The following is a 24952-nucleotide window of genomic DNA, read 5'->3' on the forward strand; positions in this document are numbered from 1 at the left end:
GACATCTGAACCTGAATTTCAGGTTTTTGTTCTTCCACTGTGTAGATGAAGAAATCTGCTCATGACCTCAATGTGGCTTTATTTCAGATATTACTTGTACTGATTAAACAATTAGGAACTTAATGGGGTTTGCAGTCTTAAATGACCTTAGCTTTATTCTGTGGAAATGAATTGGTTCAAAGTAAACCTATGATATTTTGGGAATCCTAGATATGCAAAAAAATTTGATTTAGTTTAAAATTTTTTGTCAGAAGGGATGCATATATCTGATGTGAGGGGATGTTTCCATAAAATAGATAAAAAGAAAAACACACACAAGCTTTTCTAGGCTTGAATTCATGCAGAGTCTTCGGAAGTTTTCATGGTAGTTTGCCCATCTAACCTTTTGTCTGTTGTAGGTATTCCATTTCACCTGAATTTCCGTTTAACTAATGAATAAAATCTTTAATACTTCTTTAACTAATGAATTTCACATGGTTAACTGAAAGTCAATTAGCATATCTATTAGAAGGATTGGCTTTGTGAATATTGCTTGTTTTAGAAGTTGTGTTCACCCAGGCTGTTCTCTACAAAACTTCACATTCTCAATATCTGTAGCCTTTTTTTTTAGTTTGGCCTTTGAAAGAATGATCATGCAAGAGTTTCTGGTTTAGGACAACATGCACTGTAGTGCTTTTTGCAGCCTTATACCTAGTTTCAAGAACTAATGGACATTTTAAAAGTTTAAAAGTTTTGTTGTCAGGTGTTTGATGTATTTTGTGCCAGGAAGATGGAAGATGAATTCCTTAATAGCAGTCTGCTGGTGGTTTTTTAATGGTTTTTACGCAGTGTGGAAGGCTGAACTGAAGGTGGTGTGCATGAGAGATCTTTTGTTATACAGAAAATTCTCTGCCGCAGAGAATGTGCAAACTTTGAAGATGAAACTTCACTTACAGAGGTTCTACAGTGTGTAAATTCTTATTGATTGAAGGAAGTTTGATAGTGTGAACAAACAGACTGATTCTGTTGTCTGTTATTGAATGAGTCACCTGTCAATTTGACATGAAGTAGTAGGGCAGCAGCAAATGTAGCGTGTAGCTATCCTGTCTCAGAATGGAAGTCTTGCATTGACTGCATGTGATAGACCATATTTGAAAATGAGTAGTTTTAGAAATGAGTAAAAAAAATAACCAGACTGTTGTATCAGAGTGAAAGAAAACCTTTTAATCTTTATGCACAAAAACGAACTCACCAAAAACTGTAAACTGTCATCTGTGGTACATGCACTGGCTGTAGCAGCAAAGGAAATATAGTGGTTAGTAGCTGAGAACTTAGTAATTTGCTGCACAGGTTTAGAGAGGACCATTGTATTTACATAGTAGATTAGATGCTAAAGTTCTTGGTTTTTATCTTATCCTTCCATTTCTTTCTAGGTTTAACTATAGATCAACACATCATCTTGCATCTCATGGGTTTTACGAATTTTTAAATTGGTTTGACGAAAGAGCATGGTATCCACTAGGAAGAATAGTAGGTGGAACTGTAAGTATTGTAATAATAACTTTATTAAAATAAAATCAATTTAATAAGTAAAAAATAATTAAAGATCACTTTTTAGGAAGTTTTATGAACTTTCAGTACAAATTTGACTTCGATAAAGGAGAATCTTAAGAGAATATGCTTTTAATTGTCAACTTGCTATAGAGGGAATACTGAGGTGTTTTTAATTTTTAACTGCAGAAACTAAGTAAGTCAATATGCCTTAGTCTTTCTCCATTAGCACATTGTGACAAAGAAATACAGAACTTCCTTACATGTGAAATTCTAATAGTAACAAATCAGGGTATTATGATCCTGAAATTCCGGTATATGAAATCAAAACAGGAAAAACATTTTTTTAAAAAACTTTTTAAAATCGTTACCTAAATCTCTTAAGGTCCAAGTTTTTATGCAATGATGAGTAGGCTTTATGTCTGTATGGAAAAAGTTTAGATTTCACTGGGAGAAGACCTTGTGAAATTAGATCAGTGTGGCCTCTGTACGAAGCATCAGGACTAGTTAAGATTGGTATCAGTGCAATTTACAAGACAAAAGGTGTACAAAACGATGTTATCCAATCAGAATGCAAATATCACTCATTGGAATAGCTTTAGTAACACAAAGTAATGCAACCATGTGTGTTTCTTAATGTGTAAAAGTTCATGAAAGCTTTTTAATGATAGTATATACCACTTAATTTACAAGTTTTTTGTAGCAGTTAGATCACCGTTTGTTTTAGTATATTAGAGATACTGGACACTCTTTATGCAACATGTAAATGCATGTTTTCCATACCTGTCTTTTACAAAATAAAATCTCTTAGGAAAAGGAATTGAAATACATGCAAGGGAGCATTCAGTCATCTGTTAATTTAATTTAGTACAATGCCCTTCTTGGTTTTTGAAAGAAACTAAGGCAGGTGAAGTACATATTGCCTTTTCTAGGATGTATTGATTTTTCTAATGTTGATAAATGTGGGAGGGTAGAGTTCCTATTAAGAACATTCTAAAGTTCTCCAGTAGTCCGTGGTGGGTTCAATAGATTTGTGTAAGTCCATGCTACCTTTCCTGGAACACATCTTAATTCAATTTTACAGGACTTCGTTTTAGTCCTTCATATCTGAAGATGTCTACAGATATTTTGCGAAAATACAGCACTCAATTGACTGACCATCAACTTTTCAACTTTAAAAAATTAAATCTTGTTGAAGCACATTTTCTTTCTTTGTTGATACCAAGAAGTGAAAGAATAGCATGGTATACTTTAAAGGAAAATGGATATGACTGGGAAATTTTGCGTTTCTTCTTGATATCTTAGGCTTTTGGGGCTTGTGTGTTTTTTTCCTTAAAACTGGTAGCTGGCTTGAAATTCTCTTGCAGATTTTGGTTTCTGCTTCCATACCTTAATAACAAATTCTTTTCATTGTATGATAAATGTCAAGCAAGATGGAATATTATCTGTATGCTGCTCATTCATTTATGAAGTAGATTATATGTTATTGTTAGCATTTGGATAAAATTTAAAGAGCCTAGGCTATTCAGTGGTGTTGTCAAAACATGATTAAAGTAGTACTAAAATAATTCTGTTAGCTTATGCTAATACTCACTGCTTATATCAGCTTAAAAAATTATTGTTTCATTGCAAGTTCTGTGTAAACAACCCTACCATGTAGTTGTCTTTAATAACCCAGTGTTCTGGTTTGTTTTGGTTTTTATCTTCGTATAGGTATACCCAGGACTGATGGTGACAGCAGGCCTTATACATTGGATTTTAAATATGCTTAATGTGACAGTCCATATAAGAGATGTGTGTGTGTTTCTAGCACCAGTTTTTAGCGGCCTTACAGCTATTTCTACTTTCCTGCTCACCAGAGAACTGTGGAACCAGGGAGCAGGGCTTTTAGCTGCCTGTTTCATCGCCATAGTTCCAGGTTACATATCCCGATCAGTAGCAGGATCGTTTGACAATGAAGGCATAGCTATTTTTGCACTGCAGTTCACATACTATTTATGGGTAAGTAATTGCTGAGTCTTTTGCTTTCGAAAGGTTTTTTGGTTCCTCCTCCAACCAAATGACTGATTTTTCTTAGAATCCATTGAATTCGTATTTTCCTCCCTCTCATCCCTCTTCCCTTTGGCTCTTGATTAGGCAAGTACTGAGAAGTCACATGATCTGAACCACTCCATAATCATGCTCTTCAGTTTGCTGTGTAAAAGCATGGTTCCACTGAAGCACTGTAGTAGTAATAAAAACAATGATGAGTCTATAAATTTAAAGCAAACAGAAGGGTTGTTTGTTTTTCAGTTTGGACCTGTTAGTCTTGTGTGCATCAAATGTTAGCTTCCTTATAAAGCTGGAGGAAAGCAGTAGACTCTGAATACGAAGTGCTTTGAATTGTCTTCTGGAAATACTTTTGACTGTATAGAGGGTCTGGGCTTTGAGTTAAGTATCCAAATTAAATAGTCAAAGCTGTCTAGAGTCAGATATTAGTGTTACTTGTGTGCTTAAAAAAACCAGTGTTAGGTCTTTTAATTTGCCTGCTTGCTAAAACAGCATGTATGCCTCTCCTTTATCTGTGCAGAATTTCATCTGTAAAGTAGTTTTGCAGGAATGAGTTAAGGAAAGCTGGAGTTTTTCTGGCCTGTTGGACCTACTTTGGAAATAACAAAAATAGCATAACTATATTGTTAATTCAGTACAGACACTCTAGGGTACTGTCTCTTGTGTATTCTGGAATGCCTGTACTTTTAATTTAGAGTGGTTCCATGTAAGTCATGGTCACTATAGCTTTCTCCATAATTTTGTCAAGAGTTCTGGTTTTCATAAGCAGATGCATATTCACAAACGTTTTAGCTTTAGAATATTTCAAACTTGGGATATAGTTGGTGGGAATATAATGGAAGATAATTGAATTTTTCATGACTGAGTGACTGGTGTTACTTAAATGCAGTTTTTTAAAATCTGGTTTTAGACTAAGCTGCAGCTGGAAAGGTGTGCTGTGTTTGATAACAATAATAGAATCAACCTGTGTTGTTACTTTAGAGTAACTGAGATATGATAGCAGTTATCTGTTCACATGTTCATTCATATTTAATTAAACTGCAGAGTGCAATAATGTTTGCATGAACTCTTGTAGAATCAAATCCATTTTGTAGACAACTTTCTAGCTTTTTGAAATGTGTGTTCTTCATTCCTGTTCTCCCTCACCACATGAGTTTCAGACAAATTCTTATTCCCGGGCCAGTTTCTGGATCCTGCTCAACCTTTGGTAGTATCTGGATGCTCTCGTTAACCTTAAGTGAGTTTTTTAAAATTACAGAATAGCTCTTTTGTCTATAATGGCAGAGTTGGGTCGGATGCCAGACAAATTAAGGCATGGATGGTCTTCACTTAGAATTATAAAGCGCTCTAATGTCTCAGAGAAAGTAACCATTGGATTGTATGCTTTTGCTAGAGAAATACATCTAACCTCCTTTTGTGTGTGAAAGAAGTGCATTTGTGTTACGATTTTATGGACATCAGTTCATAAGCATAAAATATAACTTGATGTGGGCTAAAGAAGTTCTCTCAACAATTGTTTTAGAATGAAACTTCAGAGTATTGTCCAGGATTTGTCATTCATAAATACTTGGTTATTTTTCCAGGTGAAGTCTGTGAAAACTGGGTCAGTCTTTTGGACAATCTGCTGCTGTTTATCCTACTTTTACATGGTAAGGCTTTTATATATATAATAGCTAAACTATTTGTCCATGTGTTGACAAAGAAGAAAAGGATATTTTCTTCTTTGTTGGAGCCATAATATAAAATTGTTGCTTTGTATTGTTATTAAAACCTTAAATATATGACTAGACAACATAATATGTACTTAAATCAACATGATTAAAGTACTTTTTGAGAAAAAAAAGAAATATAATAACTTTAATTACAAACTTTTCCCATGCTGTGAATGGGTACTCTGATTCATTTGGATTTTTATTTGGATACAGGTAAATTAAGGTATAATTTTGATATTCGTGTCTGTATGCCATTACTATAATGCAATAATAATCAGAATATTTAGAATGTAAGGACAAAGTTACATTTTTGTAATTTTGAAAGCTGTTTCTATGGGTGTAATTATGCCATGAAGTAAAGCTTACCACCAGAACTGATGAATGACTTCAATGTCATCATAAATGATCATAAAAGCCCTTTTCATTCTTGATCTGTGAAAATGGAGGCTATTGCAGAGATTTTCCTAAGGGCTGACAGAGGGGGAAAACAGTAGTAAAAATGAGGAGATAAACCTAATAGAAAAATGGAGGGAATTGGTTTTCTCCCTCCTCCATTTTCTGAAATCTTAGACTTGAAGAATTTTCCTGTTTGAATCAAGGATTTTTGTTTTTTCCCCCTGATAAACTTTGAGGCTGTATGAAAAATAAATTATCCTCAAAATAGCCAGTGGTGGGACAACCAGACTAATTGCTTGCTGGCAGTTAAGACTGAAGTCTCAAATACTGCTTTTCTACCATCAGGTAACTAGGTTTGCAAGAACAAGGAACTTCTGGATTGGTTTATGTGCCTTAAAGTCAAGGTTAATTCAAAGGTTGTCTGGATGCTGTCTAGTTTCCCTCTAGCTTTAATGTCTGTTTGGTTTCCTGGGAGACTTTTGCAGTTAATATAGGAAATAATAGCCTTGTGTTTGTCACCAAAGAGGCTAAGATAGCTATTTCTTGTTAAGAGTACATTTATTTCAATCAATTTCTCCTCCTTTTTGCCACATTACTTAATAGAGAGCCACTTGTTTATACACAGCATTGCTGTTTATATAGCATTATAGTGAAAAGGTCCTGTAGCTTTGGTACATGTTTAAGTGCAGTACAAAAGCTGAAAGCAAGTTTTTTAATCATTATATTTATATAGTGCAGTATTTTTTTATATTGTGCCAATTTATTGGTAAGATTCTCTTAAGGTGCCTTTATAAACATACTGATAACAAATACAATACTTTCACGATTTTACTGCTAAAAATCACACAATAACAGGTTTTTATGATCTTGGTGTGTGGGATTGTATGTGAGAGTATGTGATAATGTGTGTGCATGGTATCGGAATTTAAGAATTAATGTCGTCGTGACAATCAATCCTTGAATGTAAATGGGGGGTGCTGTTATTTTCTTTTCAAGTTCTATCAGCTCATGAAAGGTTCAGATTCATCTGTAGTTTAGCTTCAAATCTCAGTGATTAGATGATAGAATTTTATTGTTTGGATCTACTTCATCCCACATAGGTGATGGCTTTCCCTGTATTGTGTTTCCCTTTTGGAAAGAATTTTGAGGAGTTGCCCTTCTAGATATTTTGCTTGAGTAAATTTTTTAGGACAAAGCATAATTGTATATTTGTTTCATTATAATAATTTGTCTTTCTCTGATGAAATTAGTCATTTTCAGTGTAAGTTGGAAGGTAGATCACGATTTTGAGGTAGTAAGAGTCAGTCTTTGAATGGGAAGTTGGGAGAACGGCTTGAAAGGTGAATGGATATTGCATGAACTGACAAATCTTTCCTGATAACTAAATCTGCCTTATAATATATACCTAACTCACTGTGGTAACTTGACTCATGACCTTACATTACATTCAATATAGAGAAGGGTGTTTTCTCCATGGATTTATATTTTTAGCCTTTCTTTTGCTTCATCAGCTTCTGCTTCATATGGCTTTTCATGACAAGGAGGTAAAATAAAGGAAAGCTTTACACTGAAGCAATCCTGTAGGAGTAATAGCATGTCTCCACTCCTTTTGCCAATCTGTGAGGATGCCTCAGTTTTCTTTGAAAAGTTCCAAAGTGCATCTTCAGTATAATTTTTGGTGCTTAGATTTGGGTTCATATTTTGATAATTAGGGATGCAGGTCTCTGGTCCATGCAAACTGCAACCTCCTTCATTCAAACCTTTCCCTGAATTTGACAGTGTTCTATTTCCATGTTTGAACTATCTTACCTGTCTTCATACAGTGTTTTCTCCCATTAAATAAACTTACCTGTGTAAACCGTGATACTTCCTACAAGTAATTAAGTAATAGGATTTTGATAATCTGAAATGAGTTACTAGAAAACGTAGATTATTTTATTCTACTTGTTTCACATTGTCTGAATTGCTTACCATAAATTTTGAAATGCTGGGTTTTGTAGTATTAGTGTCAAAAGACAGTAATACTTGACCTCATCGTTTTTTTAGAATCTGTTCTATAGAACATAGTAATTTGGGTTTCTTTTTGGGTTCTAGGGCTTTAAAAATAGCTACATGAATCTAAAGCCTAAATTACAATTAAAGTGAAAACCACTTTAGCTACTGTATACTAAAAATGAAGATCTAGGGTAGGCATGGTGCATATGGGAGCAGTCTAGACTGTAATTTGATGAAAAGATGTGTTAAAATACAGATTGTCTAGTCAATATGAGCCCTTTTAAATATGTTAGAAAATTAGGTAAGGCATTGTAATGATAGCTCATTAAATCCTTACCTAAACCAGCAATCAGTGATCTGTTAATACCACTGTAGTGTTTCAGTTCTAAGTACACCATAGCAGTCCTTCCCAACAGCTCTTGTTGCCACGGCTCTGCAATATCTCTATTGTTGTATATCATTCCACAGTGCTCAGTCCTGCTTTCATGTGCATCTGTACTCTTCCTTTTGTTTATTTCCTTACACTGCAATCTGCATTGGCTGCTCTGGTCTTGGAGTTCTGCTCCTGGAGGTGTACCTTGCTCCCTTTCCCCTCTCTGCCTGGAGATAATGTTCCCTGTCCTCAGCAAAAAGTGCATGGTGCTAAATTTGTCAAAAGAAAGTTTTGAATCCTACATGAGATCATAGAATATCCTGGGTTGGAAGGGACCCACAAAGATCATCTCATGTCCAACTCGTGGCCCTGCAGGTCCTACCACTGATATGTGTTGAAGCCCTCACCATTGGGAAAAGCTTCCAGCATAACATTCTTATTTGCCAGAATTACCAGATTATCTTGGAAGGAGGAGATCCAGGAAGGGTGGTCCAGGAAATCCATCAGCCCATTTCAAGCACCTCTGATATGTGGGCTTTATTGTGGTTGTTTTACTCCCATAATATATATTGAGAATGATTGGTGGTACTAGTAGTTCTGACTGCTTGTGTAGATGAGCTTTGTGTTTTCTTGTTAGACCATCAAGAGGTATAAATCCAGCATGGGCTGTCCTAAGAATCTGCAGATATTTTCATATCTAATTTCCTGTTCCGTTTGTTGTAGGTCTCTGCATGGGGTGGTTATGTTTTCATCATCAACCTTATTCCACTGCATGTGTTTGTTCTGTTGCTGATGCAAAGATACAGCAGGAGAGTCTACATTGGTAAGTTCTGTTCATTGCAAAGTCATGCTCAAATACTTAAACATGAAGTACAAAATTATTGTAGTGATGTGTTTTGTATCAAGTGGGTGTTAAGTAATTGCATATCAGATTGAGTTGTTTTAATCTGATTACTGATTATAGTCAATTTTTTTCTACAACATGGAAATAAGGACTTGAAACATACTCATACTTCCAAAATTTCATATATGTAGCTGCTAATTATTTTTTCCTTTCTAGTGCCTGGGAAAGAAAAATGGGTGGTTTGATGTAAAAGAGTCCTGTTAATATCTTTTAAATATGCATTACATATCTATACCTTTAATAATGGTTTATATTTTTTTTCCTTTCCAAGTATATAAAACAACTTGTATTTTTATAAGTATACAGCAGAAGTTATGCAAACATATAGATAAAGACATAGGAAATGTTAAGCAATCTAAGTTTTAGATTTAGATTAGTTTTAGATCACTGAGACAAGGTGTGCACAGTAAGAGTCTGCTCACTCCAGGGACTCCTTAAAATTTTATTGGATTAATTGGTCAGCCTTCCTTCCAGTTTCAGGAATGTGTGAATAGGAATCATAGGAGCCTAAGTTTTTTATTGATTTGCCTGCCATTTAAATACTGTGTAAACTGGTTTTTACTGACACTTTACCAATAAAATCAGTCAGCTATCATGTAGGTGTGTGAATGGAATAATTAGTAAGCAATTCAGGTATTCTGAGATTTAGAAGTTAGCTGGAACATTTTTAATGTCAAGCCTTTACCATAGGTAGGTAGAGAACATAATGTGAGCTGAAGCATAATCACAAGGCGTTTCATATTTGTAAATATGTTTTCATTCCTCATTTTAATACTGTTTTATCTTTGTATTGTTAATTATTTTAATAATTAATTTAATTATTTAAAATATTTAATAGGGTTTTTTAGTCCCTGCTAGAGAAATTACTTTCTGTACATATATATGAACCATTATATGCCACAATAATTGCTCAATTTACTCGAGTTTTGAATTTTTGTTATCAAAACTTTAAATACTGCTTCTATACTTCTTTGTTACTTTATGTAATTGGGAATTGGAAATGCGTTAAAATTAAAAAAGAGGAAAAGCTCTAACGCATCCTTAATTTTTAATGTTAGTATTACTTAACTTCTTCATTAACTACTTCTTCTCATCTTAAGGGGAAAGTAATTAATCTTGGTTTCCCTTTAAAATTGTTTCATTGAATATTTTCATTTTCTGATTTCTATAAATTAGGCAAGAGAAAATTAAATCTACTAATTACAAAATCCTGAAGCAATATGGCAGCCAGAAACAGTAAAGAATAAGTGCTTAGCTTTTTCAGCTTGCAGTAAACTAATCTTTGAACTCATGTGGGGAAAATAGTACTGCATGTTCATAAGAATTAAAGGGTTTGGCAGATGTTTGTTTTGCAAATAGCTACAGTGTTTTGAGATGTTATTGCCCTTCAGCAGTGAGGGATATGTGCTGCCATGGAGTTGTCAGAGTGAAAATGTGATCACTGCTCTCCTGTTTCATTGCAACTGCTGTCTTAATTTAAGCTTTCATGGGAAGCCCTAGAGAAGTCTGTACATCTCACATTACTATGTCATTTCTAGGTTTGTTTAACAGGATATTTTTATAAACCAGGTAAGAATGTTCAAGTACTTCTCAGAGGAAATTCAAGTGTGCTTCACCTCCAAACTATTCAGATAGGAAGAAGAGTTTACAAAAGCTCCTTGAAACAGGGAGAATAAAGATATTTAGGGAGTTTCTGTTGCAATTGCTACTATGCCTGCAGCAGTCTCATAATTCTTAAAAAACTACCCACGTGCAGCTAAAACGTTTGAAAAATATTGTCAGCTGACAATAGCTAATAAAATCTACATTCTTTTCATTATTATGGGGATTTTGGGGGGTTTTAATCTCTAGATCAGTTATTTAAATTTATTTCAAGCTAGCTTGAGCCATTTTATAAAGGATGTGTTAAGTTTAATCCAACATAACATAGAGAATAGTATTTGGCAGAACCAATTTTTTAAAAATAGTGATGATTTCCTTGTATATGTTTTTCATAAGAGTGTTCATACACCAAGGAAAAGGTTAATGGGACATGATTGATATATCTGGGAGTATAATTCAGAATCATGTAATGAGTAAAAATTTCCAGAATGTGAAGGGTTTGCCAATTTTAAAGTATTTTAGGGCTGGAAGGCAAATGACTTTATTAGCCAGATAGCTTCTGACCCATTTGGCATCAGTAGTGATGATGCTAGATCCATTTGAAAGCTCAAGCTGTGCTTTTATTTTTTCATCTTGACAATGGCCAGTGCCTTTCATTCAGACCCTCTAGTTTAATCATTATGAACAAATGCTTACAATTCCAGTGTATTAGCAGAGAGATGAACAGCTTCTTTATTCAGATACAGCAACCATTGATACTGTTTTCTAGTATTGTAGTCTCTCTTTAGTTTCTCATATGTTTAAAAAATAAATGGTTTTACTCTTGGAAGGGTATAGATTTATGTTATATTTGCTCACTACAATATAATAACTTTTCATACAATTTTTTTAGGTTCTGTATAATTATCAGAATATATAATAAAACACTTGAGGATCTTCCAGAATTTAAAACTTCATTTCAGTAATTCCTTGTTATAGGTCTTGAATTTTATCATTCAAGCAGTGAACAGGCATATATTTATATCATCTAAAATTTCAGATTGTTTATTTATGGTGATTGTAATCCATTCATTGAAAGTATGTGGCCAACATATGATTATACTCTCTGGAGAAGCTTTTCAGCAGGTCTTTCCTGTATTTGTGTGGTATACTGCAAATTAAATTATTTGTAAAATGACTTTATCCACAGTAGATCAGAATGATTTTTTTTTTTTTTTTCTGGAGTTGGTCAAAGTTATAACCATAAGAACAGCATGCAGGAATCAAAATTAACTTTTTGCTTTTGCAAATACTGTGCAAACTATAGAATATAAAGGAACGTGAAAAGTCTGTGATGATATATCATCCTGATGTTTCTAAGTTCCTAGAAAAATTGTCGTGTTGTTTAAATTACCTTTTTTAAAAATCTTTTCAGTACCGGGCAGTATGTAGCTTTTTGAAAGAAGTGGGAGTAAGGAATTTGGGTGGGGTTGAGCAGTGCACTTAGCAAGTATAGCAGTTGCAGGACTGGGCTTAAAAATGGTGATTTACAGTGGTCTAACAAATGTGAAATGATTTATGCCAATCATTGAACTTCCACAGGATGGCAGTGTTGTAACAGTTGCATGGTACAGTAAATGATTTATGTTGTAGTGAATCCTTCAAAAATTGAGCTTCCTACAGGAAAATGCATTTCAGTGACTTAGAGGGCATAGATGAGTAGCCAGGCCAAGCTGTGCAATACAGGTGCTTGAAAAAATAAACTGAGTGCTTGGAAATATCATCCCCATCACTTCTGACTGGTTTGGGACTGAGACAGTGCCCTGGGAGCATAAACCCTCAGCAAGACCACATAGGTGCTATGGAAGTGACACCACTGCTCAATGATGCACTCCACAGAACTGATCTCATGGAGGTTAGTAAAGGACTATGAGAACAGGCATCTCTTCGTAAGATCCAGGCTGTCTGTAGACAGATAGGAGTTCAGGATTTCTAGGAGTTTAAAAATCTGACAGGTGGATTATTGCTGTTTGCCACTGAAGGAACAGAACTTCATTTGGACTTCAAGTTGGTTGTTTAGTTCAAATGTAATCAGCCTCATGGCTTTCCACATTTGATACTTTTATCTTCCTCTTCCATCTCCTCTTCACCCTGTAATACTGAGGACCAAAACCCCTTTCAGAATAAAGTATATGAATGTTAATGCATATGCAATAAGAATTCATATTAATAATAGTAATGTTAATATTAATGATGCTCTTGGCCTCTATTTTCTGGGGATTTATAAATCCCCAGAGTTGATACAGCTCTATCATACATATCCTTAATATTAATTTTTAATTCAATTGTTGTTCCATTTCTTGCATTCCCTCTGCTCTTATGTTAAATAAAGAGCAATGGTGCCTGGTTGCATTTTCTAAAGAAGTAGTGGACTCTTTAAATGTTTTGCTTTTTTAAGGTCTGGTCCTTTCAATTTCTCCTCATAAAGAAAGCCTATGTCACTTGTCATTTGAGAGTTCCTTCCACATCCATGACTCTCAAAAACGAGAACTTTTTTTCAAGCTGGAGAATCTTAGGTAAATGGATTATTTTCTTAGGAGGAGAAAAAACAGTGCAGTTAGAAAGAACACTACTTTGCTATATCCACTAAAATTGGTTGCAATAGACAGCTTTATTGTAGTCAAAGAAGAAAAAAGTAATTAGGATGGCTGAAATATTTAACATAGTACACTTCTGTTTTGCTGTCAGTGAAGTTAGGGGAGATGGACTTCTCTTTGAAGATGGAGCCAATGCTTTTTCAAATGTGTATTAATTTTGTTACCGTCTTTCTCTTCCCCTCTCCTCACATTTTTCTCTCCTAGCATATAGCACTTTCTACATTGTGGGGTTAATATTATCGATGCAAATACCTTTTGTGGGATTTCAGCCAATTAGAACAAGTGAACACATGGCAGCTGCAGGTAAGAAAATGAAACTTCTGCATCCAAAGCCTGCTTAACACAGGAAAACCTCAAGCACTTGCAGCTTTGTTTCCATGTATTAGAAAAAACCCAGGCTAACAAGGCATATTATTAAAGAAAGGTATAATTTAGTGTCCGTTGGGAAGTCTTCTTTCCAATTGACACATTATCCTCTTTTTGTGTGGGCTAATGGAGGTAAAATGCTTCCATAAGATTGGCTCGATTAGCATTCTGACAAGCCTTACTTTACACATTGATAATCTCTGCTGCTTTGCAATACAATGTTGCCTTCACACGTTGTACAGTTGAAACATTTCTTACTAGTAATGCAGTTTTTACTGAGCGAAATGGTTTTAGAGTTGATAGTCTTCTGTAATCTTTCAAAGCAGGCTAAGTTACTAATCAGGAGGGTGATTTTTAAATAACTGATTTCAATCTTGTTTGGGTTTTTTTGATTTAAGTTGATTTTTCAGTAGTTGGTGGCAGTCAGAGATCTTGATTTCTTGACAGCAATAACCTCTGCCAACACTGACTTTAAGTGCTTGCACTGTTTGTGTGATATAGTTCAGATTGTTATATTCCCCAGATTTTCTCTTATATTTAGTCACTTACCAAAATGTATTTGGGACAGTGATGGGACCATCATTGAAATTTAATACAAAAATACTTTCAAAATGGAGATTTGCAACAATCTGAATATAATGGAAAAAGAAAAAAATTACCAAGCTGTGTTTGGATTCTGAATAATTTTACATTTATTTAGTGAATAGAATTTTTGTCTTTCTCTAGGAGTTCAGAACTAGTGAATTTCATTGTGTACCTCGAATTCTTTGTTAACCTGAAGAAAGGCAATACACTTTTGTTTTATTTTATTCCTCTATCAGTCAGCATTGAATTTTGACTTTTGAAAGGATTCATCAGTGGATTGATCTGATTATATACCGTGAAATGAATAATACTGAAATACTATGTCCAATTTCTGGGTTTAATGTTAAACTCTGAACAGCCTTTTTTGAGAGTGTTGGGTGCTTCACCAGTGAATTCTAGTATTTCAACATGAACTTTTTATAATTCAGTTGACTTAATACTTACTTGGTTTGGTTTTTTCTTTCATCAGTTCCTCCAGTTTTACTCAGTATCTTCTTAGTTTGCATATATTTCCGTATTAGCATTATGTGTTGCCTGAAGTCTGTCTCTTAATTTTTCACCACATCTAGATAGGTATGTTAATCTGTATTCTTCTCATAATCAATGCAATCTGGTTTTCAGGTGTTTCTCTCCTTTAGAATATTTTATCTCATTGGAAGTTTCTGTTTTTGCATGAAAGTGTCATCTTTGTTAAGTATTAAAGGTTATTTGTCAGAAAGTATGTTATAGTAGTTTCTAGATGTTAGAGTGTGCCTTATATTTATTTTTCCAATTTAAATATAGGCAAATATGCTGGTTGCTTTAACAGCTGTGCTGCTTTTGAGCATTTATACAAGAACTTTCCTCTTTCCATAGGTGTTTTTGCACTGCTGCAGGCTTACGCATTTTTGCAGTATCTGAGAGACAGATTAACAAAGCAAGAATTTCAGACATTGTTCTTCTTGGGTGTCTCACTAGCTGCTGGTACTGTATTCCTGAGTGTCATCTATCTGACATACACAGGTAAATAAATGTGAAACTCATTTATGTTTACAGCTTGTAAGCCAGATGATCAACATTTGGTTTAGCCTAAAGTAGTTGTTTCAACATTTTGGACTATTTAATAGCAGTTTTATTTTTGTTACTTATGATATATTTTTTTCAAAAGAATTCTTAGCATCTCTGTTGGTTTCAAAGTCTTCTAAAACATGGTGGTTTGATTTGCTTTTCCATGCATAAGTTAGCAAAGTTTTCAGACTGGCATATCAAAACAAAAATTGGCTTCTAATCTCAGCATGCAGCCAAATATGTATTCTGTTGCAGTTCTTGGGAAGTGTTGATTTCATCTTCTGAAATTCACTGATCAGTATCCGTGCTTCATCAGCTGGAACAGGCCTAGTTCCCTCAGCTTCTGCTGGGCTGTGCAATCTGGGCTCCTGATCACCTCACAGCTCTCTGATTTCTTAATACACTCTCGGATTTTCTTAATAACCCTCTTGCACAAGAGGGTGCCCATGTCTGGACACATTATCCCAGGTGCAGCATCTAGAAGACTGAGCTTCAGGCTTTGGACTGAAGTCCTGCCTGTACAAGGCATGTCAGCCTCAATTTAGCACAGTTCCTTTTGGCCTCTGGGATATTTCTACTTTCTGTGAGCCACCAGCTGGACGCCGATCCACTGTGTACTACCTTGAGCTTGTCAGGACAGCCAGTTTTCAAGCAGTCACGTGGTCCCTTTGTCCTGTCCATTCCTCTTCAGCTGTAAATGAGCAATGAGGAAAACATTTATCAATGTATTTCAGGAGGCTGTGTTCCATGTTCTTTTCAGCAGCTCAGTTACTCGGTTACTGCCCTGTAGGTTCCTGCATATAACTTCCTGCCTTTCCTGGAGGTGCAGCAGTAGCCAATTCCCAGGCACCCTTTTCACTCAGGGGAAGATGGTGGGTAGCCTTCATGCTGGCCAGCTCTTCCAGCACCCTCAGGTGAATGCTGTCTACATCCAGAGAAGATCATAACCAGTAGTTCTTGTGTGCTGACAGCTCCTTCTTCATGTGCTTCCAGTGGATTGGGAGCAATTTCATCATCTGAAGACTGAAGGGAAAAATATGTCTTGTATTAGAACATTAACCACAATATTTAAACATCTAAATTAGATACTAAACGAAACCCTTCAGTCAGATTATACTAATTTTGAATGTAAGATAGGGGGAAGACTTACTGAGTCATGCACAAAAGCTTGGATAATCATGAAAGGATTTAAGCTTCTCTTATTTCTCTTCGTCTGTATCTGTCTTCAGGAGGAGCTGAAACAGTTGCAAAGAAAGTGTAAATAAAAGTTTAAGAATCATCTAATAACTTTTAATAATAATTTTTATCTTTAATTTAATAATTATACTGTTTCTTTTCATCTTACCATATTCAACTTATCTAAAAGCCTTGTTTTATAAAATAATATGCAAAACTTATCAGCATGTCTAATAGCAGCTCTTATATTCCATGCCGTAAGTAGATCTACCAGGAGAGAAATAAAAGGAAACCAGCGTTTAATTTAGTGTTTGTATTTTGGCTATAGAGTGTTCCCAGTTTCCTGCTCTGACATTTCAGAAAAATGAAATACTTTCTTACCAATTACATTTTCTTTTTCTCATGCACCTTCATAGAGTATAGTTTGCAATCTGTCATATTATTTGAGAAATATTCAATATTGCATAGCTTTGACTTTTGGAAGTGTGCGTGTCTTGATACTCAGATTGTACTTAACAAGTACAATGTGATCCTGTAAGTGTGTTCTAAAACCAGCTTGCTTCATGGTTGGTAGATTTTATAGCCTGTCAAATGCAGTAGGTATGGTTCACATATATTACAAGTTCAATGAAAATTTCTTTGGCTTTATGTTATAACTTGAGGGAGTAGAAAAACTATTGCATTTAAAAACCTAGGCAGCAAAAAGGTTTTTCTTTCTCTTTTTCAGGTTATATTGCTCCTTGGAGTGGTAGATTTTATTCACTGTGGGACACTGGGTAAGTAAGGATACAAGATTCAGATATCGGTAACATTTTACTGAAAATTAATAATAATTTACTCTCCTCATCCCCAAATCCATTTAGTATTCCAGTCAAGGAGAATCAGTTATCTAAAGAGTGTTTGTAGTAGCTGTTTCATGATCTTTACAACCATTTCACTAATTTGTCTATGAAATTTCTTGCTTCTTTGCAAGTCTTTGAATACGAAATATGTTTTTTCTATATGAAAGTCTAGTGTGTATGTCAGTGTGAAATAACTGAAAGCTATGCCAACACTTGAGTACACATTTAAAAATTACTAAGAGCCTTAGACTATATTCAGTGTGCAACAAAAATGTTGTGCATATGATCTTGCACGTTGCCTCTGTATTACGTTCATACATTCCTTTTGTATATACAGATGTCTGCTCTGAACAATGGTTTTATTAATGTGTGTTTTCACACATTAATAAATAATAATAATTAATCTTGTTAATCTCTTGTTTTAGTTAACCTTTGAAAATACTATATTGGATTTACTGGATTCTTTAGTCAGCCCAGAGAAAACAAACAAAATGGAAAGTCTTTTTCTCAGATAAATATTTTAAAGTGAAATTCTGTTGGTAGACTTTTTTTTTAATATTTAAAGCAAGGATAGAAGAACTTCGAACTCTGTACAGTTCAGACTTTTCAGACTTCCAGTTTTCAGGCTTCAAAATCCAGCTCATACAGGATTCTGTCCCAGCTCTATAATAAATGTAGTAGAACAGATGTCAATAAAGAAGCTTCAGATTTACTTGGGGAATATATGGATGTTGTTCTTTGCCTGTCTATATTTACTTATATATATACATATATTTGTATATATACAAAGCATTAAACTTTTGAGGGCTTGTCTACATTAGAAAAACATACTGTGTTAAAACACACAATACAGTTTTGAATGAGAACTGGATCTCAGTGAAGAAAAGGACATATGTTTGATACCTCAGCATTCAATCATGATAGCACCCTAGATTAGGTCCATATGTATCGTTGTCTGTAATACAGAGCACAGTTCTGTCCTTGTCTGCACTGAGTGTTTGACATGTTATTTAGGTGGCGTGTTTCCAAGTGTAGACAAGGCCTGATATTTTTCAAGCATCTGAAAGAATGTGGGTGCATCAGTAACTGATCTGGTATTTTAACACTGTAACTTTCTTTACTAAGAAAATTAAATTGATTCTCTTCAAAAATGTAGCAAAGGTGCTTCCATAGTTGTGTGTTTTCATTTTGGTGAATTTGGCTTCATATTTAGCAATAAACAAATGAAACATCCGTAATTTTCATTGTCTTAATTAGTATGGAAATAGTTGCTGTTTTAAATAACTATACACCAAATGCTTCCTAGATACAGTAAGGCCTGGGGACTTCTTTGGTATAAGAGTTTCATCAGATTTCTGCTGATTAGGGCACTTGCCATTTAAAATTGAAATGCTTCCTTTGAGATGAATTTCAAAATTCCTAATGTTTGCAAGTTTTAATTTTATCTTTTCAAAATAATTTGAACTGAATTTTTTTTAAAAAAGGTATGCGAAAATTCACATCCCGATCATTGCCTCTGTGTCTGAGCATCAGCCTACAACATGGGTTTCCTTCTTTTTTGATCTGCATATTCTCGTGTGTACTTTCCCAGCAGGGCTGTGGTTCTGTATCAAAAACATCAATGATGAAAGAGTCTTTGGTAAGAGAAAATATTTTTAAATTATTTTGAAAAAGTTTGCCTTCACCTTGATTTTACTTTGGTTTTGTTTGCTCAAAGCTCATATGTGGCTTGTTCTAAAACACGGTTTAAAAGTGATGTGTTTAAAGGTGATTGTTAAGAGTTGCCTGCACCCAGCAGTCTTTAAAACAGTTTGTAAAAGTGCAGAGGTTGCTGAAATGGTGATGGAGTGTAGTCCCAGGAGGTGGGATGCAGTCATTTGTTGTGTTCAGTTCTGCAGCTGGAGTTGCATGTTCTGGTGGGATACAGTTCCACAGTACAGGTCAGCCAGGTGAACAGCTCAGTGCAAAGGCAGGGTCCCTGCTCTGGGCGCCTGGCACTCATCCCATCACAAATCCCATTCAAAATGCCTTTGCTTTCCAGGTTTTCTGCTGTTTTACTGAACAGAAGCACTTGCTTTGGAACAAGTGCTGCAAAAGGCACAAGCCAAAATGGAAGTGTGGAGTCTCCCTATGTCAGTGACAACTTTTTTTTTATTTGTGCAAAGCTGTATTGTGAAAGCCAGCTTCTGATTTTTCGTTGAGGCTTGCAAGCAGTTGTAACCCATATGAAGGAGTGAAGATCACTCAGGTCTTGGACTTTTAGAGGGACAGGAGGCTCCAGGCTAATATAGCTGCCACTTAGGCTACCTAAGACGTGTGGGCATAGGAATGTTTACTCTGAGGTAGTCTGTGCTGCGTGCCTTACAATGAATGTTTGTCAAGACCAGTGCTGGTCAATTTGCTTTCAGCTTCCTACTGAAGGCTGCACCTTCCATCCAACACAGCATAAAGAGACCTATGACTGAGGATGGAGATGCCTCACCACAATGTAGAAAATACTTACATGATGTAATCTGATAAATCAGTGTCCCTTGATCTCAATGGCAAATCTTTCAAAAGAGGATATTGTTAAACTGTAGCAGACTAGGAGTCTACCACAAGGAAACCACTATTGGATATTCCCAATCAGTGTATACAGGATTGTTTGGGGTTTTTTTCTTTCCAATAAATGTGTTCTTGATGTGTTGTAGTATTCTGAAAACCTTGATTTATGTTTTGTGGAAGACAAAATGGAGGTAATACTGCTCAGGAATACTTCCTTCAGAATAGGATTCCTAATATAATGTTATTCATCTGTATAGAATTATAATGTAGACAAGCCCCCAATTTGTCCACAGATACCTCTAACTTAAATTAAAATATAATATTTACTTGAAATTGTAACACTTCCTTTTGCTTTTTCAGTTTCTAATGACTTGTTTGGTCTAAAGCTGTTTGACTTTTTTAATCAAATGAAGTTACCTATTATTCCAGTAGTATTGTTGGTGTGGAATATTAAATTTCACTAATAATGTATCTTCTGACACATTACTAATGAATATTGAAAATGGAGTTGTGTTATTGTTAACAGTTGTCAAGATGAATCTCAGGAAGGGTTTGAGGCTTCAAATGGATAAACATTTATTCAGCCGTATGTCTGTAAATTAAAAAGCAGTGAAATGCAAGATGCACACTCAAGCTTTTATACACACAGATGCTCAACCCACTTCTAGAAGTAGTTTTATGGAGAGCATGTACGTGTGCAGTCAGAGTGAGTATTATTTTCTAAGTGTCACCATTAGATGTGTTCCCTTGCAGTTGCTCTGTATGCAATCAGCGCTGTTTACTTTGCTGGAGTGATGGTTCGCCTGATGCTCACTTTGACTCCAGTGGTCTGTATGCTGTCAGCAATTGCTTTCTCCAATGTCTTTGAGCGTTACTTGGGTGATGATATGAAGAGGGAAAATCCACCAATAGAAGACAGCAGTGATGAGGATGACAAAAGGAACCCTGGCAACCTGTATGATAAGGTGAGGGGAGGAAGCAAGCCTTAGGAAACTTGATTTCCAATGTCAAGGATGATAGAATTTGCCATAACAGATGCATTTGTGTTTGTTTAGGCAGGCAAAGTGAGGAAACATGTGTCCGAGCAGGAAAAAACAGAAGAAGGGCTGGGTCCCAATATCAAAAATATTGTGACTATGCTGATGCTGATGTTGTTGATGATGTTTGCTGTTCACTGTACCTGGGTAACCAGCAATGCTTACTCCAGCCCCAGCGTGGTTCTCGCCTCCTATAACCATGATGGGTAAGGTCTACAGTCTGAAGTGATTAAAGGGCAAAAGCCTTTTTTACTGCTATTGTATTAGCAATTTGCTTTGCCTTCTTTAAATCACTCCTTATTATATAAAGGAATTGTGACCTGAATTAAAAATTATTCATACTCTAATTTTCAAAAAGATACAACATTTTCTGAAATATTTGATGAAATATATAAAAATAATCCTACCTAAAGCCAGTAAAAATGATGGTTAAAAAAAAGCCTTGGAGTCAACTGGGAAAACTTGTTTAAGAATATATATTTGACTGGAAATTTATTTAGTCATCTACAAAAGCAGTTCAACTTCTGGACATTCAGCTGTCAGAGAATTCAAACTTATGACTGCTGGTGACAAAATCCCTCAAAGGGACCTGAACTCATAAGAAAACCCTTATTTGTGAACCCAGACTTATCATGGTGCAGTTAATTTGTTGGTAGTATTTGAACAGATGCAGATCAAATGAATTGTTTTCCAGCACTCGGAATATCCTGGATGACTTCAGAGAAGCCTATTACTGGCTCAGACAGAACACAGACGAGCATGCCAGAGTGATGTCGTGGTGGGATTATGGGTATCAGATAGCAGGAATGGCCAACCGGACAACCCTGGTTGATAACAACACTTGGAACAACAGCCACATCGCCTTGGTAAGGGTGGCTGCTTTCTGTGGAGCAGAAACACCATACTGCAGTCCAGTATGAAATTGCAGATGTCTCTTTGGGTGATTGATATTAAGGAGAAATTGTATACGCAATTGTGGAAGGAACATACCTTTTTCATTTGTTAAAACTCAAGTATACGGATCAATTTTGCTTCAGAGTTTTCATTTTGTTTACTTGGAGCTTTCAAAACTTCACTTCCACTTCAGTTTCTCTTCTTTTCCTTGGGGGAAGATAGACAAAACCTAAGGTAACCATTCCCCTTGGGATCAATGCTGTAACAACTGGTACGACTGCATTACTGGCCTATCAAACTAAGGATCCTTGCATTTCAGCAGTGCCACTGCTGAGTGAATTTTTTTAAAGGCATTCTGAAAACTGACTATATGACTTGACAAATTTTCAGACATTGGGAAATCACAGGAAGTGATTATTTATGACTAGCTGTGGAAGTGTAGCAGACTGAATGCAGTTCTGTCTTCTCAAATTTGTTTTGCTACAAGGGCAGAATGGGAGAAGAGCTCAAGAAATTAGGATAATTAGGATAGTTTCTTGTGTTCTTTCCGTCTTGTGTCAGGAGTGACTACAGCTGTGGACCAGATCTGTCCAAAAGGAGTGTACAAAGCCAACAAATTAACAAAGCTGTGCTTTGAGCAGAGTCGCAAAAAAATGTGTATTGGGGGAAGAAGGATCACACACCCACACTTTTTGCAGGGCAGGAAACTCACATTCAGCTAGAAGCAAGCTTGGGAAATTGTATTGATGGTGTTAATATTAGTCTGATGTCAGTCAACATGCATTGCCACGTGCTCTGAGGCACTCCTAATTTGGTTGTTGACCTGACAGTATTGGTGTGTTTTAATGGGCACTCAGCTCTGATAACTCTGTGTTGCCTCCCTGTGCTACAGGAGGTAGAAATGCAGATACTGCATCCAAACTCAAGTTTCTTGCAGGACAAGGTGCATCATGTGAATAGAGACTGTGGAAGTCATCTGTGCTGCTGAAGGACAGTAACCACATAGCAGCAACTGGCAATAATGACTTTCAGTAAAGAATTCTCTCAAGTACAACTGCTGCATTGTCAAGTTCCATTTTGGAATGAAGACTCCATAAAGGGGGACCCAAGCAATAAATGTGTGTTGTGGCCAATACCTGCATTTGTGCTGTAAACGAGGCATGCCCTGGAGATGTCCAGATGATTTTTTCCAGCACAGAGATGGAAATCTGGCAAATAACCTCACGTTAATTAGGATAAAAACCAGGAAGCTGAGGTTCTTGGTCTTTTGACAGCTTGCTGCCTAAGCTTAGTGCTCTCTAATTACATTCTTAGCTGAATGTTACTAAGTCAGATGCAATGTTATGTATATTATAGTTAATCCCTTAGACTACAGCTATACCTTACTATGCCTTAAGTACAAGAGCTTCAAGAGCAAACAAAACTGCTGAACTGCTGAATGCCAATTGCTGACCAAATGCTTTTAAATGTGGGAACTGACCAGGATACAAGAGGTTCTGAATGCAGCTCTAAAAAGTTTTATTCTGATATTTTCTCTGTGTAGATTTACCTTGAATTCAGTGCTGAGCGTGCCTGTGTGCTACTTAGTGCAATGCACAATGGTGGCTTCATTAATGAAGGACAGAGCTCAAGGAAAAAAAAATAAGAATGCACATTTCAAAAATTTCAAATAATGTTTACACTTTGGGCTGTGTTTGAAGCTTTGAAAATAATTTGTAATTAGGTATTTTCTGCAACACTTAAGGTTTTGGTAATAAAGTTATGACTTGAAAAATATGTAAGTGCCACAAAAGGAAAACCCTTGTTGCTGCATTTCGTACTCAAAACACTCCTTTCAACAGGCAGCACTCCTCTTACAGAGGAGAAAATATTTCAGTTTCATTTGGGCTTTTGAGTTTCTAAATATTCACAATATGTTTTCTTTATCTAGAATGAAAATGTTGGCTTTGGTTGACAGGTAGATGTTAGAGAATCACAGAACCACAGGCTGGAAGGGAACACAGTGGATCACCTGGTCCAACCTCCCTGCCCAAGCAGGGCCTTTCTAGAGTATATGGCATAGGATTCCTGGGCTTTGGTCTGGCTGTATTAATCTGTGGAGCTGTTCAATAGGCAGCTATGCAGAAATTTAAGATATTTTTGCCATGATACAGGTGGGAAAGGCAATGTCATCAAATGAGTCTGCAGCATACGAGATCATGAGAAGCCTGGATGTGGACTATGTTTTGATTATTTTTGGTGGTGTGATTGGCTACTCTGGTGATGATATTAATAAGTTCTTGTGGATGGTGAGAATAGCAGAGGGGGAACATCCCAAAGATATACGGGTAAGTGGAACCTCTCTTTTTTGTTCTTTTAAAAAAACCTTATTTGTGTTATCACTTGTCTGGGAGTGGTCACTACAGTGGAGGGAAATCTCTTCTACTCTATTGCCATTTTACTTGAAATATGCTGGGATTGTTTTTCTAGAATAGTAGGAGTGCAGTTGCCTGTAGCCCAGTTTCTTTCAATGTTTTTGATTCTGAAAGGTCAGTAGCCTCAAAAGCTTTTCACATTTTTGCACAATACTAAAAGTAGGATTTTTTTTGTAATTCTTGTCTGTATGTCTCTGTGCATCATCACTTTGAAAAAAGTAGGAGCATTCAGAGTGTTTAAACAACATTACAAATTTCTTCAAACCCTGTAATAGCAGGAGACAAGTGAAAGTGTTAATATTGACTCATGTAGAGTTTAAGCTATTCAAACACCTCTGAGATTGCAGAAGTCTGTAGTAATATTTTCTTAAGCCTAACAAAAACTCCTAGATATTGAGCATAGGCTTAAGGGAGTAGTCCATGTGCGTACTTTCATCTTGTAGTTGAGATGAAAATGGCAGAAATTTTTTGTTTAAACACAGAGAATATTTGAAGTTTATAGTCACCCTGCAGATCTTGTATTTTAACAATAGAGAGTTTGTTGCCTTTCTGAAGAATAGATGCTCAACTAAATTTTACAGTTTGAGGTAACTTTTCCAGAACTACTTACAGTGATGTGACAGAACTTTTAACAGAAAAAAAGTACAGATCCACTGGCATCTGGGTTACAAGCAGGTAGTTCGCAACTATGTCACTTTCAATGAGCACCATCTCTTTCATTTTAAGGCTACCTTAAATCAGCTTTTAAAGTGTAATAGCCAGTTGAGATTCTTAGGAGTCTTTCTGTGGGGAAAGGAATGAGAAATTCCCTTATGATTTTAGTTTGCATTGACTCTTTGTATCTTCTTTT

The 24952-nt window shown here is 35.7% G+C and overlaps 1 protein-coding gene across 1 annotated transcript in view; it reads left to right on the top strand.

Annotated features, from left to right (window-relative positions):
* Positions 1 to 24952, top strand: part of STT3B (STT3 oligosaccharyltransferase complex catalytic subunit B) — a 50977-nt gene that overhangs the window by 21059 nt on the left and 4966 nt on the right. Inside the window, exons 2-13 of the mRNA XM_014884058.2 lie at positions 1413 to 1521; positions 3244 to 3531; positions 5163 to 5228; positions 8779 to 8878; positions 13402 to 13500; positions 15004 to 15150; positions 17099 to 17147; positions 18698 to 18852; positions 20511 to 20722; positions 20813 to 21000; positions 21489 to 21660; positions 23842 to 24015. Coding sequence (XP_014739544.2) covers positions 1413 to 1521; positions 3244 to 3531; positions 5163 to 5228; positions 8779 to 8878; positions 13402 to 13500; positions 15004 to 15150; positions 17099 to 17147; positions 18698 to 18852; positions 20511 to 20722; positions 20813 to 21000; positions 21489 to 21660; positions 23842 to 24015 — 1759 coding nt within the window. The remainder of the gene's footprint in view (positions 1 to 1412; positions 1522 to 3243; positions 3532 to 5162; positions 5229 to 8778; positions 8879 to 13401; positions 13501 to 15003; positions 15151 to 17098; positions 17148 to 18697; positions 18853 to 20510; positions 20723 to 20812; positions 21001 to 21488; positions 21661 to 23841; positions 24016 to 24952) is intronic.

The sequence above is a fragment of the Sturnus vulgaris genome, chromosome 1 (genome assembly GCF_052056855.1).
Source record: "Sturnus vulgaris isolate bStuVul1 chromosome 1, bStuVul1.hap1, whole genome shotgun sequence".
NCBI classification, from domain to species: Eukaryota; Metazoa; Chordata; class Aves; order Passeriformes; family Sturnidae; genus Sturnus; species Sturnus vulgaris.